The sequence below is a fragment of the Bombina bombina genome, chromosome 6 (genome assembly GCF_027579735.1).
Source record: "Bombina bombina isolate aBomBom1 chromosome 6, aBomBom1.pri, whole genome shotgun sequence".
Taxonomy (NCBI): Eukaryota; Metazoa; Chordata; class Amphibia; order Anura; family Bombinatoridae; genus Bombina; species Bombina bombina.
The window spans coordinates 462,011,548-462,032,141 of NC_069504.1; the positions used below are offsets into that span (position 1 = coordinate 462,011,548).

General features: G+C 37.2%; 1 protein-coding gene across 1 annotated transcript in view; it reads left to right on the top strand.

Moving 5' to 3' along the window:
* LOC128663085 (A disintegrin and metalloproteinase with thrombospondin motifs 2-like) overlaps positions 1–20,594 on the top strand; it is a 914,348-nt gene that overhangs the window by 544,242 nt on the left and 349,512 nt on the right. Inside the window, exon 5 of the mRNA XM_053717234.1 lies at positions 16,420–16,503. Within this exon, the coding sequence (XP_053573209.1) occupies positions 16,420–16,503 (84 nt within the window). The remainder of the gene's footprint in view (positions 1–16,419; positions 16,504–20,594) is intronic.

Below are 20,594 nucleotides of genomic sequence, written 5' to 3' on the forward strand. Positions count from 1 at the left end.
ATGCCCCGCAAAAGGCCCTTTTAAGGGCTGGTAAGGTAAAAGAGCTGTTTACTTTTTATTTTAGAATAGGGTAGGGCATTTTTTTATTTTGTTATTTTTTTAGAGGGCTTAGAGTAGATGTAATTAGTTTAAAATTCTTGTAATCTTTTTTTATTTTTTGTAATTTAGTGTTTGGTTTTTTTTGTAATTTAGTTTAGTTGATTTAATTGTAGATAATTGTAGATAGTTTAGTTAATTAATTTATTGATAGTGTAGTGTTAGGTTTAATTGTAACTTAGGTTAGGATTTATTTTACAGGTAATTTTGTAATTATTTTAACTAGGTAGCTATTAAATAGTTATTAACTATTTAATAGCTATTGTACCTAGTTAAAATAAATACAAAGTTGCCTGTAAAATAAATATAAATCCTAAAATAGCTACAATATAATTATTTGTTTATTTTACAGGTAAGTATTTAGTTTTAAAAAGGATTAATTTATTTAATAAGATTTAATTTATTTCCTTAGATAAAAATTATATTTAACTTAGGGGGGTGTTAGTGTTAGGGTTAGACTTAGCTTTAGGGGTTAATACATTTATTAGAGTAGCGGCGAGGTCCAGTCGGCAGATTAGGGGTTAATACTTGAAGTTAGGTGTCGGCGATGTTAGGGAGGGCAGATTAGGGGTTAATACTATTTATTATAGGGTTTTTGAGGTGGGAGTGAGGTGGTTTAGGGGTTAATACATTTATTATAGTGGCGGCGAGGTCCGGTCGGCAGATTAGGGGTTAAGAAGTGTAGGTAGGTAGCGGCGATGTTGGGGGGGGGCAGATTAGGGGGTAATAAATATAATATAGGGGTCGGCGATGTTAGGGGCAGCAGATTAGGGGTACATAGGGATAATGTAGGTTGCGGCGGTGTACGGAGCGGCAGATTAGGGGTTAATAATAATATGCAGGGGTCAGCGATAGTGGGGGCGGCAGATTAGGGGTTAATAAGTGTAAGGTTAGGGGTGTTTAGACTCAGGGTACATGTTAGGGTGCAGACTTAGGAAGTGTTTCCCCATATGAAACAATGGGGCTGCGTTAGGAGCTGAACGCTGCTTTTTTGCAGGTGTTAGGTTTTTTTTCAGCTTAAACTGCTCCATTGTTTCCTATGGGGGAATCGTGCACAAGCACGTTTTTGAAGCTGGCCGCGTCCGTAAGCAACGCTGGTATTGAGAGTTGAAGTGGCGGTAAATATGCCTGTACGCTCCCTTTTTGTAGCCTAACGCAGCCCTTCAGAGAACTCTAAATACCAGCTTTGTTTAAAAGGTGCGGGGGGAAAAAAACACGCGTAGCTAACGCACCCCTTCTAACGCAAAACTCTAAATCTAGGTGAGAGACTATTTCCTGCAGCAGATTTAGGACCGGATAACATATTTTGTTTATTTCTGGTGATCCAAAAAGTATTGCTATGGTTGTTACTGTTAAAATCTGGCAAGTGCAAGGTTTTGTATGGAGTATTCAGACAGCAAGTCCTTTTGGTTATGTGAGTATCACAAAGGTCTTGGAAAGGAAAACATTTCTAAGCCTTTACAGTGAAAGCATTCAGCACACATAACTTACTTTGTGAGTAGGTGTAGGTGGTGCTTGCAGGGTGTAGGAGCTACAGAAGCATTTTGAATGGGTTATTACACATATCTTGTGTGTACAGTGTGAAGAGTGGGTGAGATTTACTCTCTTAAAGTGTTTACCTTATATGAGAACTATACAGGTTTATATTACATGATGGACATTTTTTTTTTATAGATTTGTTTTTTTCGGAATATTGCTCACCTTTCTAAATATATTTTTCAGTATAGACCAAATTTGGACAACACTTTTCATACTTCCAAATTATTGGTTCTCAGTAGAATAAAAACATGTGAAAAGTTCCAGAATGTTTGGGTTGTTATATGTATCTTATATCTCAAGAGCCACCAAAAGGCCAGGGTTTTGATGATTTGCTTGAATAAGCACAAGTGGGTAAATTGGTTAAAAAAAATAAAAAAAAATGATTGTAATTTAACCGTATTAGCCCAGTTCTGTTATTGTTTTTTTTTCCGTATACAACGTTTTACATAGAATAATGGTGGAACAATTTTTAAACTACAACTTAAAATGAAATTTGATAAAATAATTCTAAATGATTAGTGAATTAGTGGGTCTCTTTTTTTTTTTCTTCAATTTTTTTTATTTATAATCCAAAAGTAAATATAAATACACACCTTTCATATAGGCTTACATTTCACCTTGCAGGGTAAATCAATCCTTTACACCATTACTTACCTTTAATTCAAGCACTTAACCTCGCAGGGTATTTGCTGTGAAAAAAATTATAAATTAAAACCATGACATATAAACAGCCTCTCAATCGGGCTTACCTTTCACCTTGCAGGGTGTGTATTTGAAACATAAATTATAATATGTAGCAATAGGGGGAAAACTCTAAGAAATCAAGACAAGTTGCCCAACCTTTTAAACTTGTCTAACCCCTCACAAACTAACCTTATCTAGTATTACAACCCTATAATATACTCGAGAGGGGGACTTATCATAACAAAGGTTAGTTAACCTAAAATTGTCTTTTCTTTAAGACCTGATTTAACACCGTCATCCTCCCTATGTAACCAGCCTTGTACTTTTAGATTCTTTTCTGTTTCTTCACCTAGACAATACACACATACAAAATAAATATACCAACAGACAGACCTACATAAAACAGAACCAGGCAGCCATATATACAGACAACAGAAGTAAAACAAAACAAACAGACAGACAAACAAACAAACCAAAAAAAAAAATAATAATAATAATAATAATAATAATAATAATCTCCTCTCTCTCACCACTCCTCCCCCACACCTTTAGTTTATCGTTTTGCCAAATGTGATGTTTATTTAACAGAGTTAACTGTTGAAATGCCTGGGCCTTTGTACGTCACACGCATGGGAAAGTAAGAACTTCTCCCATTTTATCATCCACCTTTTTAAATTCTTCTCTAGAAAAATCAGCGGGTCTTTAGTATCATACACTAATTGCAGAAACATATTATTAATAGATATGTGCATGGCGAAAAAAATTGGTTCGGTTTCGGTTCAGATTCATTTGGATTTTTCAAATTCCAGTTCGGATTGATGCAAAATTTGAATGAATTCGTTTCGGATTTATTCGGATTCGAATGAATTTGTTAAATATAATTTTAATAAAACGAAATAAATTTACTATAATTAAATAAATTAATCCTATTTAAAACTAAATACTTACCTGTAAAATAAACCCTAATATAGCTACAATATAACTAATAGTTACATTGTAGCTATTTTAGGATTTATATTTATTTTACAGGCAACTTTGTATTTATTTTAACTAGGTACAATAGCTATTAAATAGTTATTTACTATTTAATAGCTACCTAGTTAAAATAATTACAAAATTACCTGTAAAATAAATCCTAACCTAAGTTACAATTAAACCTAACACTACACTATCATTAAATAAATTAAATACAAATACCTACAAATAAATACAAATAAATACACTAACTAAAGTACAAAAAATAAAAAAAGAACTAAGTTACAAAAAAATAAAAATAATTTACAAACATTATAAAAATATTACAATTTTAAGCTACTTACACCTAATCTAAGCCCCCTAATAAAATAACAAAGCCCCCCAAAATAAAAAAAATTCCCTACCCTATTCTACATTAAAAAGTTACCAGCTCTTTTACCTTACCAGCCCTTAAAAGGGCCTTTTGCGGGGCATGCCCCAAAGAATTCTGCTCTTTTGCCTGTAAAATAAAAATACAACCGCCCCAACATTAAAAGCCACCACCCACATACCCCTAATCTAACCCAAACCCCCCTTAAAAAAACCTAACACTACCCCCCTGAAGATCTTCCTACCTTGAGTCGTCTTCACTCAGCTGAGCCGAATTCTTCATCCAATCCGGGTAATGTCTTCATCCAAGCGTGGCGCTGAAGAGGTCTATCATCCGGCTGAAGTCTTCATCCAAGCAGGGGCTGAAGAGGTCCATCATCCAGGTGAAGTCTTCATCCAAGCGGGGGCTGAAGAGGTCTTCCATCCGAGTGAAGTCTTCTATCAAGCGGCATCCCGCCGACATGGAACATCCTTCCTCCACGACAAACTCTCGATGAATGAAGGTTCCTTTAAATTACATCATCCAAGATGGCGTCCCTCGAGTTCCGATTGGCTGATAGGATTCTATCAGCCAATCGGAATTAAGGTAGGAATAATCTGATTGGCTGATGGAATCAGCCAATCAGATTCAAGTTCAATCCGATTGGCTGATCCAATTAGCCAATCAGATTGAGCTCGCATTCTATTGGCTGATCGGAACAGCCAAAAGAATGCAAGCTCAATCTGATTGGCTGATTGATCAGCCAATCAGATTTTTCCTACCTATCAGCCAATCGGAATTCGAGGGACGCCATCTTGGATGACGTCATTTAAAGGAACCTTCTTTCCTCGGGAGTTTGTCGTGATGGAAGGATGTTCCACATCGGCGGGATGAAGATGGAGCCGGAAGAAAGAAGATTGAAGATGCCGCTTGATAGAAGACTTCAGCCGGATGGAAGACCTCTTCAGCCCCCGCTTGGATGAAGACTTCAGCCGGATGATGGACCTCTTCAGTGCCCGCTTGGATGAAGACATCACCCGGATTGGATGAAGAATTCGGCTCGGCTGAGTGAAGACGACTCAAGGTAGGAAGATCTTCAGGGGGTAGTGTTAGGTTTTTTTAAGGGGGGTTTGGGTTAGATTAAGGGTATGTGGTTGGTGGGTTTTAATGTTGGGGGGGTTGTATTTTTATTTTACAGGCAAAAGAGCAGAATTCTTTGGGGCATGCCCCGCAAAAGGCCCTTTTAAGGTCTGGTAAGGTAATAGAGCTGGTATCTTTTAAAATAGGGTAGGGAATGTTTTTATTTTGGGGGCTTTGTTATTTTATTAGGGGGCTTAAAGCAGGTGTAATTAGCTTAAAATTGTTGTAATATTTTTATAATGTTTGTAAATTATTTTTTTATTTTTTGTAACTTAGTTCTTTTTTTATTTTTTGTACTTTAGTTAGTGTTTTTATTTGTAGGTATTTGTATTTAATTTATTTAATTTATTTATTGATAGTGTAGCATAGGTTTAATTGTAACTTAGGTTAGGATTTATTTTACAGGTAATTTTGTAATTATTTTAACTAGGTAGCTATTAAATAGTAAATAACTATTTAATAGCTATTGCACCTAGTTAAAATAAATACAAAGTTGCCTGTAAAATAAATATAAATCCTAAAATAGCTACAATGTAACTATTAGTTATATTGTAGCTATATTAGGGTTTATTTTACAGGTAAGTATTTAGTTTTAAATAGGATTAATTTATTTAATTATAGTAAATTTATTTTGTTTTATTAAAATTATATTTAACTTAGGGGGGTGTTAGGGTTAGGGTTAGATTTAGGTTTAGGGGTTAATAACTTTATTATAGTAGCGGCGACGTTGGGGGCGGGAGATTAGGGGTCAATAATTGTAAGTAGGTGGCAGCGATGTTAGGGAGGGCAGATTAGGGGTTAATAAAATGTATTATAGTGTTTGCGAGGCGGGAGTGCGGCGGTTTAGGGGTTAATACATTTATTATAGTGGCGGCGATGTCCGGTCGGCAGATTAGGGATTAATGCTTGTAGTTAGGGTGTGGTGACATTGGGGGGGCAAATTAGGGGTTAATAAATATAATATAGGGGTTGGCGATGTTAGGGACAGCAGATTAGGGGTTCATAGCTATAATGTAGGTGGCGGCGGTGTCCGGTCGACAGATTAGGGGTTAATGCTTGTAGTTAGGTTGCAGCGACGTTGGGGGGGGGGGCAGATTAGGGGTTAATACTATTTATTATATGGTTTGCGAGGCGAGAGTGCGGCGGTTTAGGGGTTAATACATTTATTATAGTAGCGGCGAGGTCCGGTCGGCAGATTAGGGGTTAATACTTGTAGTTAGGTTGCAGCGATGTTGGGGGGGCAGATTAGGGGTTAATAAATATTATGTAGGTGTCAGCGATGTTAGGGGCAGCAGATTAGGGGTACATAGCTATAATGTAGGTGGCGGCGGTGTCCGGAGCGGCAGATTAGGGGTTAATAAGATAATGCATGTGTCTGCGATAGCGGGAACGGCAGATTAGGGGTTAATAAGTGTTAGATTAGGGGTGTTTAGATTCGGGGTTGATGTTAAGGTGTTAGGTGCAGACTTAGTGTTTCCCCATAGGAAACAATGGGGCTGCGTTAAGAGCTGAACGCTGCTTTTTTGCAGGTGTTAGGTTTTTTTCATCCAAAACTGCCCCATTGTTTCCTATGGGGGAATGCCGAATTTACCGAGCTAATTCGGATTTATTCGGTAGATACGGCAGCTAATTCGGATTCATTCGGTAGATTCGGAAGTATTTTAATTCGGAAATTCGAATCGATCCAAATCTCCAAATTTACTGAATTTTCCGAATTAATCCGAAACGAATCGCACATGTCTAATTTTAAAGAAATATGACCTGCTCTATTTTTAAATTAATTTTATTTATTAATAATTTATTAAGCCAATATTCTACTTTGGACCAAAACTGATAAATTTTAGGGCAGGAATAAAAGGCATGAACCAGGTCAGCCTCAGGAGAACTACATCTTGTACAATTGGTATTTTTAGAATTTTTCCATTTTGACATAGAAAACGGAGTCAAATAGGCTCTGTTCAATAATTTAATATGAGATTCTCTAAATGCGATTTCCTGGGAGTATTCAGTGATCAGTATCAGACTTCTCTTAAAGTCCTCTAAGCTTATATTTCTAAGGTCTCTACACCACTTAGCATGTAGAGCTTCAATTTTACCTTTAGCTTCAAAGGAGATAATACTCCTATACAAAAAAGATATGGGGCGCCATGTACTAAGCTTCGAAGTGACCGTCCGTCTGTATTTCCGCGTCAAAATTCGCTCACGATCTGCTTCTCGTATGTACCAATCTGCGATCTGGTCGAAAAACCACTATTTTCATCAGCGATCGTAATTTTACGCAACTGATCGTTCGAAGCCTTTTTCCACTTACTACATGTTCGATCGCACGTAAATTCGCTGTAATCGGAAATTATGAATGTTACAACTAATCCGTCCGCTCCAACTTTCACTGTAACTTCGCGTGATTTGCTTCGCGACCATTTAGGTAGCGAATACAATAGAAAACTATAGGGCGTCTCAACCTGACGCCAGGTAGAAGTACTTAAGTGAAAGGACTAGACTACTATTGTAGCATTATTGGTTTTTGGATCACTGAATGAAGATGGAGACACTTTTACACATGTTTCTTTTCCGATTAATTCAATTACGAGGAAGAAGGGCTATACAGGCACCGGTTGACAACTTGCAAAGAAGGAGAGGTAGAAGAATCAGAGTCCCTAGAGTTTTCCTTCCATGTATGGGTTTGGAAAGCATTTCTGATCGAGAGATTATCCAGAGATTCCGTTTGGACAGAGAAGCTATTATGGAACTTTACTATGAAATAGCAGAATACCTGGAACCTATGACAGCGCGTTCACAAGCCATACCCGGACTATTAAAACTGTTGGCAGCCTTACACTTTTTTGCCACCGGTTCATTCCAAGCTGTGTCTAGCGTTATAATTGCCGCTTGTCTGACGATTATGACACCTAGATCGTCACGTGGGTAAAGAACTAAACCAATCAGGTCGCAGACTGCTTCTTAACTTTGCTCTTTCGCGCCGAACGAAGCTTCAAAGTTATCAATAATCCGATTGTCTTCGACACACAATAGACGCGAAATTTTACGGCTTGGTTTTTAGTACATTCATGTAACGAAGTGCCATCTGCATGGTGCGAATGCCGGCGGGTTATTTCGATACGGTCTGTGCGAAAAAATTGACGCCTTAGTACATGGCGCCCATGGAATGATTCCCTGACCGGTAGATATTAATCATTGAATCTATATTTCTCAAATTCTTTGGACTAAACTCTGTTAGTTTATTAGTATCAATATAGTGTCTAACTTGTAAATAGGCAAAAAATTGTGTTTTTTCCAACTTGAATTATTTCATCAAGACGTCATAAGGTTTGACGGTTTTATACTGTGGGTCAATTAATTGACTAATCCCTATTAAACCCTTCTTTTCCCACTCACAAAATACATATGATTCTATTCCACTTATGAAATCAGGATTCCCTCTTATAGGTAGATATTGTGAAATTTTAAAATCTATTTGTAGGGCTTGACATACTTTCTTCCACGCTATAATTATATTGTGAATTGTGTATCCAAAATTATTTTTCTTAGCGGGCCTCACTACTGAAGCATGTAACAGCACTCTAAGGGAAATAGGGGATAACGCCAATTCCTCATTTTGATAATTGGTTAGATATTCTGCGCCTGTTATCCAATCTAACGCAATTTTGGCTAAACATACCCAGTTATACACTTTTAAATTGGGGAGGGCCAGCCCCCCATCACTTCTCAAATGCGATAAGTTCTTAAGTTCTATATGCGGCTTCCCTCTACCACAAAAAAATTGTCTACATTGAAAGTTAAATTTCTGAAGGTCTCTTGCCACAATAAATACTGGAATATTTTGCATCAAGAATAAGATTTTTGGAAAGAGCACCATCTTGATAAGAAATACTTTTGCCAAAAGAGAGAGTGGTAACTTAGCCCAGTTTTTTTAAACAATCCTCACATTTCTGCCATATGGGTGCATAATTTAGACTGTAGCAATCAGCTGGGTTCTTTGATACAGTGATCCCCAGGTATTTAATATTCCCTGTTGCTTTTCTAAATGGATTCTCAAGCATACTGTTCTTTTTTTAAGGATCCACAAAATCTCAGACTTATTTAGGTTAATTTTGTAACCAGAAAATTTACTAAATTCACCAATTATTTCAATGATATGTGGTATATTTACCCTAGAATTACATATATAAAAAAGGATGTCATCCATGTATATAGAGAGTATGATTCTCTTTCCACCAGGTAGAATTCCTTCTAGTTAATCCCTGCAGCTAATTGCCAGCGATTCTAGTGATATATTGAACAGTAATGGTTATAGCGGGCATCCCTGTCTTGTTCCTTTCTGAAGAATTAAGGGTGGGGAGCTCAAGCCATTAATATTTAAGTAGGAAAAAGGGTCTTGATAAATTAATTTAATATAATTAAAAAAGTTTCCTACTATCCCAAAACTATTCAAAGCTGTATAAAGGTGATCCCATATAATGGAGTTGAATGCCTTTTCAGCATCGACCGTTAATAGGGCAAAGTCCGAGTAAATATTTGACTTATTACTCCTCCCCCTTAATGCCTATTCTATTAGGAACATAGTAGTTCTAATATTTTTCTGCGATGACCTACCTGGCATGAAGCCAGTTTGATCCGTATGTATAATTCCCCCTATAATTCTTTTGAGTCTATTTGCCATAATACTGGCAGTAATTTCTTAATCCACATTAAGTGAGGAGATTGGACGATAGGAGTCCATAGATTCTATGTCCTTATCCTTCTTATGTATTAGTGTAATGTTCGCAGCTGAGAAATATTTAGAGGGTTTAATGTTATCAATAAAATAGCTATTATAGAGTTTTTCAAAGATCTGGGCGACATCCTCCTGTAATAGCTTATAAAATTCTATTGGAATTGAGTCTGGGCCTGGGGCTTTACCATTTAAGGAATTCTTTATTACTGATGCAATTTCCTCCTTCGATATCTCCTTATTTAAAAATTAAAGCTGCTCATCCTTAATCCTAGGAATAGAGATACTCTTCCAAAAATTTTCTTTAGCCTCCCGCTCAACATTATTAGCAACTTATAAAGTCTGAAAAAAACCTGTGAAATTGTGCTACTATATCTTTAGGAGAGGTAAATCTTTTTTCATTAACCTTAATGGCCCCAAAAAAATTGTTCCTCCTTCTACTTTTAACCAGATTAGCTAATGATTTGGCTAGTTTTGGGGAAAATCTTTTAAATCTTGCATGGTTCTCAATATCTGATTTTGACATTTGTTGGTTTAGAAAGACTTCTCTCTCTAATTTTGTTCTCTGATAATTGGACCAAATCAACTTTTTTGAATTTTCTAAGTACCTTGCAAACTTGTTTTTTAGCTGGTTAGCTAATTGAGTTTCCCTTTAACTATGGTCTTTCTTCTTACAATCATATAAGCCTTGATCTGGCCTCTGAAAAAGGCCTTTGCCGACTCCCAGAAAATTAAAATTTTTGGAAGATAGTTTATATTAAAATACATAAATTCCCACCATTTAGACGGCATCCAATTCCTAAATTTAATATTAGAAATAAGAAACGAAGGAAAATAAAACCCCGCCCTATCCTCCTGCTTAACATCATACTGCCTAATTGTTAATGATATTATAGCATGATCTGAGATCACAATATTGTCAATGTTTGTCACCAACTCAGTCCCCAAAAGTGATTCACTGATTAAAAACATATCAATCCTTGAAAAGATTTTGTGCGCTTTGGATTCGCATGTGAAAGCTCTATCATCTGGGTGCTGCAGTCTCCAAATATCTTTCAATTTCAGACTTTTGGCGAATTTCACTAAGTCTTCTATTTCTCTTCGACATCTATTTGTTTGGGAGCATTTAAAACGGTCCAAATATGGATTAAATACACAATTAGTTACAATTAGTCACCTCCAACTATTAGTTCAAAATCTATTAAATCAATTAGTTTAGAGAAGAGATTCTTCCAGAAAGTAGGACAGTGTTTGTTCGGGGCGTAAATATTACAGAGAGTAAAATTTTGTTCCTGAATACACACATTAAGAATTAGATACCTGCCCTCTTTATCTATAATCTGAGATTTAATCTCATAATTTCATTTTTTATTGAAAAGACAGGCCACTCCTCTTTTCCTGCCAACTGCCGGAACTGCTACCACCTCACCGACCCAACCCAGCTTTAAATTAGCACTCTCATAATCATTCAGATGTATGTCCGGATCGGATTTTTAAAGCTGATATATTATTCTCTTCCTTTTAATGGGTGACGTTATACCCCCCACGTTCCATGATAAAATTTTAGCTAAACTTTTCATTTATAAAAAGACAGAAAATATTGTAATTTATCCATAGTAAACACCAAAAGCTTGTAAGGGGAGCGGTAACGAGAGAGAGGGGAATTAGTGGGTCTCTTAATGTTTCCTAGTCCAGAGCATTGCCTATTGCTGAGAATTCAAAGTTAAACGAATTAAGAAAAACACGCTATTCTCTGGTCTTGCAGCATATATTACCAAATACGTGCACTGTTAGAAGAAAACAAATCTAAGCTGTGACTTTTTGGCTTTTCTTGCTATTTCTTGCAAAATAGCAGAAGAATATGGTTCTCTGTTAAAAGAAAAACAAAACTAAATTTAAAAGAAAAAAAGGAGTTTTTCTTGAGAGCTTAGATAAATTAATGCAGAATGCCATCTGCCCGTTTACTGGCCAGATAATTATGTTCTTAGCAAGTGAATAGAGAATTGTCTGAGCCTATTTATTCAAAGTTATAGAACAGTTAAAGGAGCATAAAGGAGTAATAATAGAATCCTGTAATTTTTACTCTGATGCATTTTACGTGTCTATCATCTCTATCTATCTATCTATCTATCTATCATCATCTAGTGCATGTTTTGAGAGTATATTACCTATCGGCTAGATTACGAGTCTTGCGTTATAAGTAAAAAAGCAGCATTAAGCCTCATAACGCTGCTTTTTCACTACCGCTGCAATTATCACTCTTGTAGGTACAGCTGTCCCGCACACTTTTTTGGCCTTACCACAAATCAACTTATGCAAATTCCGCATAGTCTTTTTTTCTATGGGACTTCCATAGCAACGGTATTAGGAGCTTGTCCTGGGAGGCCAAAAAGTGAGCAGTACAGCCTACCCCGTCAAGATTCGTAACGCATTCTAAAGTCAGTAGTTATGAGTTTTACACTACAACGCTGTAGCATAAAACTCATAACTAAAGTGCTAAAAAGTACACTAACACCCATAAACTACCTATTAACCCCTAAACCGAGGCCCTCCCGCATCGCAAACACTAAATTTAAATTATTAACCCCTAATCTGCTGTCCCTAACATCGCCACCACCTACCTAAATTTATTTTCCCCTAATCTGCCGCCCCAATGTCGCCGCCACTATATTAAATTTATTAACCCCTAAGTCTAACCCTAACAACCCCTAACTTAAATATAATTAAAACAAATATAAATAAAACTTACTATTAATAACTAAATAATTCCTATTTAAAACTAAATACTTACCTATAAAATAAACCCTAAGATAGCTACAATATAACTAATAGTTACATTGTAGCTAGCTTCGGGTTTATTTTTATTGTACAGGCAAGTTTGTATTTATTTTAACTAGGTAGAATAGTTACTAAATAGTTATTAACTATTTAATAACTACCTAGCTAAAATAAATGCAAATTGACCTGTAAAATAAAACCTAACGTAAGTTACACTAACACCTAACTAGATAGAATAGTTACTAAATAGTTATTAACTATTTAATAACTACCTAGCTAAAATAAATGCAAATTGACCTGTAAAATAAAACCTAACCTAAGTTACACTAACACCTATCACTTCACTAGAATTAAATAAATTCCCTAAATTAAATGCAATTAACTAAATTCAAAACAATTAGCTAAATTACAAAAAAAAACCCCACTAAATTACAGAAAATAAAAAATAAATTACAAGATCTTTAAAATAATTACACCTAATCTAATAGCCCTATCAAAATAAAAAGCCCACCCAAAATAAAAAAAAAAACTCTAGCCTAAACTAAACTACCAATAGCCCTTAAAAGGGCCTTTTGCGGGCATTGCCCCAAAGAAATCAGCTCTTTTACCTGTAAAAAATACAAACAAGCCCCCCAACATTAAAACCCACCACCTACACAACCAACCCCCCAAATAAAACCGTAACTAAAAAAACCTAAGCTCCCCATTGCCCTGTAAAGGGCATTTGGATGGGCATTGCCCTTAAAAGGACATTTAGCTCTATTGCAGCCCAAAGCCCTAACCTAAAAAAACCCCACCCAATACACCCTTAAAAAATCCTAACACTAACCCCCGCAGATCCACTTACCGGGAGAAGTCTTCATCCAAGCTGCAAGATGTCCTCAACGAAGCCAGCAGAAGTGGTCCTCCAGATGGGCAGAAGTGGTCCTCCAGATGGGCAGAAATCTTCACCCAGACGCCATCTTCTATCTTCATCCATCCAGCGCGGAGCGGGTCCATCTTCAAGACATCCGGCGCGGAGCATCCTCTTTTTCCGACGTCTTCTTGCTGAATGAAGGTTCCTTTAAATGATGTAATCCAAGATGGCGTCCCTTAGATTCCGATTGGCTGATAGAATTCTATCAGCCAATCGGAATTAAGGTTGAAAAAGTCCTATTGGCTGATGCAATCAGCCAATAGGATTGAGCTTGCATTCTATTGGCTGTTCCAATCAGCCAATAGAATGTGAGCTCAATCCTATTGGCTGATTGGATCAGCCAATAGGATTTTTTCAAACATAATTCCGATTGGCTGATAGAATTCTATCAGCCAATCGGAATTGAGGGGATGCCATCTTGGATGACATCATTTAAAGGAACCTTTATTCAGCAAGAAGATATCGGAAGAAGAGGATGCTCCACTGCCCATCTGGAGGACCACTTTTTCCCTTCTGGAGGACCACTTCTGCCGGCTTCGTTGAGGACATCTTGCCGCTTGGATGAAGACTTCTCCCGGTAAGTGGATCTGCGGGGGTTAGTGTTAGGATTTTTTAAGGGTGTATTGGGTGGGGTTTTTTTAGGTTAGGGCTTTGGGCTGCAATAGAGCTAAATGTCCTTTTAAGGGCAATGCCCATCCAAATGCCCTTTACAGGGCAATGGGGAGCTTAGGTTTTTTTAGTTACGGTTTTATTTGGGGGGTTGGTTGTGTAGGTGGTGGGTTTTAATGTTGGGGGGCTTGTTTGTATTTTTTACAGGTAAAAGAGCTGATTTCTTTGGGGCAATGCCCGCAAAAGGCCCTTTTAAGGGCTATTGGTAGTTTAGTTTAGGCTAAGTGGATCTTCGTGGGTTAGTGTTAGGAGTTTTAAGGGTGTATTGGGTGTTTTTTTTTTTAGGTTAGGACCTTGGGCTGCAATAGAGCTAAATGCCCTTTTAAGGGCAATGCCCATCCAAATGCCCTTTTCAGGGCAATGGGGAGCTTAGGTTTTTTAGTTAGGGTTTTATTTGGGGGGTTGGTTGTGTGTGTGGTGGGTTTTACTGTTGGGGGGGTTGTTTGTATTTCTTTGGGGCAATGCCCCGCAAAAGGCCCTTTTAAGGGCTATTGGTAGTTTAGTTTAGGCTAGGTTTTTTTATTTTGGGTGGGCTTTTTTTTATTTTAATAGGGCTATTAGATTAGGTGTAATTAGTTTAAAGAGTTTTTTATTTTCTGTAATTTAGTGTTTGTTTTTGTAATTTAGCTAATTTTATTTAATCTAGTTAATTGTATTTAATGTAGGTAATTTATTTAATTGTAGTGTGGTGTTAGTGTAACTTAGGTTAGGTTTTATTTTACAGGTCAATTTGTATTTATTTTAGCTGGGTAGTTATTAAATAGTTAATAACTATTTAGTAACTATTCAACCTAGTTAAAATAAATACAAACTTGCCTGTAAAATAAAAATAAACCCTAAGCTAGATACAATGTAACTATTAGTTATATTGTAGCTAGTTTAGGGTTTATTTTATAGGTAAGTATTTAGTTTCAAATAGGAATTATTTAGGTAATGATAGGAATTTGTATTTAGATTTATTTAAATTATATTTAAGTTAGGAGGTGTTAGGGTTAGGGCTAGACTTAGATTTAGGGGTTAATAAATATAATATAGTGGCAGCGACGTTGGGGGCTGCAGATTAGGGGTTAATAAATGTAGGTAGGTGGCGGCGATGTTAGGGGCGGCAGATTAGGGGTTAATAATATTTAACTAGTGTTTGCGATGCGGGAGTATGGAATTTAGGGGTTAATATGTTTATTATAGTGGCGGCGACATTGGGGGAGGCAGATTAGGGGTTAATAACATTATGTAGGTGTCGGCAATGTTGTGGGCAGCAGATTAGGGGATAATAAATATAATGTAGGTGTCGGCAAAGTTGGGGGCAGCAGATTAGGGTTCATAAGTATAATATAGGTGGCGGCGAAATCCAGAGTGGCAGATTAGGGGTTAATAAGTATAATGCAGGTGTTGGCGATATCGGGGACGGCAGATTAGCGGTTAATAAGTGTAAGATTAGGGGTGTTTAGACTCGGGGTTCATGTTAGGGTGTTAGGTGTAAACATAAATGTGTTTCCCCATAGGAATGAATGGGGCTGCGTTGATGAGATTTACGCTGCTTTATTGCAGGTGTTACGCTTTTTTTCAGCCGGCTCTCCCCATTGATGTCTATGGGGAAATCATGCACGAGCATGTACAACCAGCTCACCGCTGAATTAAGCAGCGCTGGTATTGGAGTGCGGTATGGAGCTCAATTTTGCTCTACGCTCACTTCTTGCCTTTTAACGCCGGGTTTAGAAAAACCTGTAATACCAGCGCTGTACGTAAGTGAGCGGTGACAATAACATGCAAGTTAACACCGCACCCCTCATACTGCAAAAATCGTAATCTGGCCGTATGTGTTTAATACAATTTGCAGAGTTACCTGCAAGCTATTGTCCAATAAATCAAAGCTGTCTCAAAATATTTAATTTTGTATTGCCCTAACATGTTGTTTTGTTAGATATTAGCATTAAATAAAGTAAAATACTATGCAGATTTAAAGACGTTGCTAATATTGATTTATTTATATTAAACTTTATTAATAAAGTGGAAATGTGTTATATCCGGGGGGGGGGGGGGTTATTTGTGAATGAAACAGCTTACACAAATTGTTATATTTAATAGTTAAAGGGACAGTCTACACCTAGGTCATCTTAAAGTCTTACTTTAGATTAAGCTGCAAATATCCTCCTGCATACCTTTCTATATCATGCAGCAGTAACAGAAAAAAAAGTTATTTTAAAATGACTTTTGTTTCTGGTCACTTTGAAATGGCTGCCATACTCTGCCCACTGATGACATCATGATCTGGGCTACATTAAAGGCTTCACTAGTTGCAAAAGACTCACTGATTGCATTCAACAGACTGTCAATGCTATACAGCAGAGTGCATAGATGCAGCCCAAATCATGATGTCATCAGTGGGCTGAGCTTGGCAGCCATTTTAAAGTGACCAGAAACAATATTCATTTTAAAATATCGTTTTTACTGTTCCTGCTGCATGATATAGAAAGGGTGTAGACTGTCCCTTTAATTGAAATGAGACATACCATCATTCTAAAATATTTAATCTCTTTCCAGGTTAATGAAATCTACCATGATGAGTCACTGGGTGCCCATATTAATGTTGTGTTAGTAAGGATAATCATGTTGAGCCACAGCAAAGTAAGTGTTTTATTTTATAATTTAGAATGCATTGTTTGCTGTTATATTGTTAGAAAGACATATATACTGTACATGTTGTGTTCTGTATTGCCATTGTCACTTTTACTGATAAACTCTAACTTAACCAGTGAATACTCTGGGCCCCATTAATGCAGCTGTGATGAATAAGCGAGCCTGCAGCAAAGAGTTAAAAGCGGCCATCGGTACTTTAAAATCCTCAAAATGCAAAATGAAACAAAAATGTTAAAAAGGCAATTTCATAATTTCTCAATGTTGTGGTAGTGATTTCCATTTTCATCTACATATTTAAATATCTGTCCCGCCCACTACTGAGGCACTGTACAATAGTGGTGAATATAGGATTATTGAATGCAGACTATTGATATATACTGTACATATAAAATGGTATCTGTAGCCATTTCATAGTGTATTGCACTTGCACAAGATAATATAATTAGTCAAAATTGTCTAGTGATACACAGAAACATTTTGACAAGTCCAGTTTTGCACTTTATCAACAACCTTTGTGCATTGAATTTAGTTGAAATAATCTTTATTGTCAGAAAGGAAGACAAGAGACATAGCTAATACATCATTCCCCTAGTTCAGATAAACATATTTATATTCATTGTTACAGTCTCAGGACCTCTTATCATGTTCAATAAAGTTTTATAATTCCATATATCTGTCTCAAACAACATTAAAAAGAGTTGGAGGATGAAACAACTTCTCTCAGCAATTAGTATATCCATCCGGCTTTCCCAATGTATCTCCATCATTACTGAAATCTCTGAAAGTCCATAGAGTCCTAGGAAAAGCTCCCACCTACTGAAGTTGCCTTCAGGCGTAGGAAATATGAGGTCCTGTTTATTTTCCTGAAGTAGGAACGAAATTATCTATAGTCTTCCTTCCCCTCCCTTTTCTAATGTGTTTTCCTTTTATTTTAATAATTATAAACATTAAACATAAACTTTTGAAACTGTAAAACAATAAACTCATAACTGTATAACCTTTCCCATCGAGCAGAGAGAGAACCATCAAATTGTATCTAAGATGTATATAAGTTCCCCATAAAAGACTTAGTGGCAATAAGTTTAGGAGAGATCCCCTATCGTGTTATAACTCTTGAAAGACTTAAATTCCCCTTATCTCTCTATCTCTGTTCATGATCCAGTGGACCCAAATCTTTTGGAAATGTGTTGTTTTATCCTGCAACCAAGAGGCAGATTCTGACATAGCATATATATTGGCCCCTAGTTATCAAGCCGTCAACCTCAAATACGCTGGAATTATGCAGCGTATTTGTGGCGAGGCTGATTCGCCTTAGTTATCAAGCCCTAGACACCGGCAAAAGTAGAATCTAGTGACGTAAGCTTCGATCCACCGGACTCAGTCCGACACAGATCGATTCTTACGTCACTCCAGATGTTCCGAAAACAAGTTTGGCACAATCTGACTACTTTTGCTAGTTATCAAAAAACTAGCAGGTACGCTCGGCACTTTTCCGGTCCAGCGTACCTGGTTTTCAACCCGCCGCACTGGAGGCGGCGGATCCCATAGGAATCAATGGGAGTCTGACCATAGCGAAAGTTCATGTTTGCTGCTGCCAGACATCCCATTGATTCCCTTAAACCGCCACTCCCGGAGCCCACCACCACTCTAATAAACTGATTAACCCCTAAGCCGCCGCTCCCAGAGCCCACCACCACTATAATAAACATGTTAACCCCTAAACCGCCGCTCCCGGTCCCCGCCGCAACTATAATATATGTATTAACCCCTAAACCGCCGCTCCCGGACCCCGCCGCCACCTATATTATACGTAGTAACCCCTATCCTGCCCCCCTATACCGTCGCCACCTATAATAAAGTTATTAACCCCTATCCTGCCGATCCCGGACCCCGCCGCAAATAAATAAATTGTTTAACCCCTAAACCGCTGCTCCCGGACCCCGCCGCCACCTATATTAAACTTATTAACCCCTAATCTGCCCCCGCTACACCGCCGCCACCTATAATAAATGTATTAACCCCTATCCTGCCCCCCTACACCGCCACCACTGTAATAAAATTATTAACCCCTAAACCTAAGTCTAACACTAAGTCTAACACCCCCTAACTTAAATATTAATTAAATAAATCTAAATAATATTTCTCTTATTAACTAAATTAATCCTATTTAAAACTAAATACTTACCTTTAAAATAAACCCTAATATAGCTACAATATAAATAATAATTATATTGTAGCTATCTTAGGATTTATTTTTATTTTACAGGCAACTTTCAATTTATTTTAACTAGGTACAATAGCTATTAAATAGTTATTAACTATTTAATAGCTACCTAGTTAAAATAAAGAGAAATTAACCTGTAAAATAAAAACTAGCCTAAGTTACAATTACACCTAACACTACACTATACTTTAATAAATTATTCCTATTTCAAACTAAATACTTACCTGTAAAATAAACCCTAAGATAGCTACAATGTAATTAATAATTACATTGTAGCTATTGTAGGATTTATATTTATTTTACAGGTAACTTTATATTTATTTTAGCTGGTTAGAATAGTTATTAAATAGTTATTAACTATTTAATAACTACCTAGCTAAAAGAAATACAAAATTACCTGTAAAATAAATCCTAACCTGTTACAATTAAACCTAACACTACACTATCATTAAATTAGTTAAATAAATTAGCTACAAATAACTACAATTAAATTCAATTAAATAAACTAACTAAAGTACAAAAAATAAAAAAAGCTAAGTTCCAAAAAATAAAAAAAAATAATTTACAAACATTTCAAAAATATTACAACAATTTTAAGCTACTTACACCTAATCTAAGCCCCCTAATAAAATAACAAAGACCCCAAAATAAAAAAAATCCCTACCCTATTCTACATTAAAAAGTTACCAGCTCTATTACCTTACCAGCCCTTAAAAGGGCCTTTTGCAGGGCATGCCTCAAAGAAAACAGCTCTTTTGCCTGTAAAAAAAAAATACAACCCCCCCACATTAAAATCCACCACCCACATACCCCTAATCTAACCCAAACCCCCCTTAAATAAACCTAATACTACCCCCCTGAAGATCATCCTACCTTGAGCCGTCTTCAGCCAGCCGACCACCGATGGAACCGAAGAGGAGATCCGGAGCGGTAGAAGTCATCATCCAAGGGGCGCTGAAGAAGTCTTCCATCCGATTGAAGTCAACATCCAGGCGGCGCTGAAGAGGTCTTCCATCCGATTGAAGTCTTCATCCAAGCGGCGTCTTCAATCTTCATCCATCCGGAGCGGAGCCATCTTCAGACGAGCCGGCGCGGAGCAATCCTCTTCTTCCCGACAACAAATGACGAATGAAGGTTCCTTTAAGGGTCGTCATCCAAGATCAGCCAATCAGCAATCGGAATTGAAGGGACGCCATCTTGGATGACGTCAATTAAAGGAACCTTCATTAGTCATAGGGAAGAAGAGGATGGCTCCGGGTCGGCTCGTCTGAAGATGGCTCCGCTCCGCTCCGGATGGATGAAGATTGAAGACGCCGCTTGGATGAAGACTTCAATCCAAGTGTACTACTATCCTACTTGAGGACAGCTCGTTGTTCAGAGAGCCGATGAACAAGAAGATGGAAACTTTTCTCAGAAAAATATTTCAGCATTCGGGATACTTGTTTCAACCGGCAGTGGCTGTTGCCTCGGTTGCTGGATCTGCGGCCTACTGGTGGGATTCCTTATCGGAATTGATCAAGGTGGAGGGTCTCCTCAACATTATCCAAGAAAGAATTAAGGCCTTGAGAATTGCTAATTATTTTATCTGTGATGCAAACATGCAGATTATTTGCCTAAATGCTAAGATTTCTGGTTTTTCAGTGCAGACCCGTCGGGTGCTCTGGCTGAAATCCTGGTCTGCGGATATGACTTCTAAGTCTAGACTCCTTTACCTTCCTTTTAAGGGAAATATCTTATTTGGTCCAGGCCTGGACTCCCTTATCTCCACGTTACAGGGGGCAAAGGTGCCTTCCTACCGCAGGATAAAAAGAGCAAGTCTAAGGGACAAGGCTCTAATTTTCGTTTTGAGAAATCC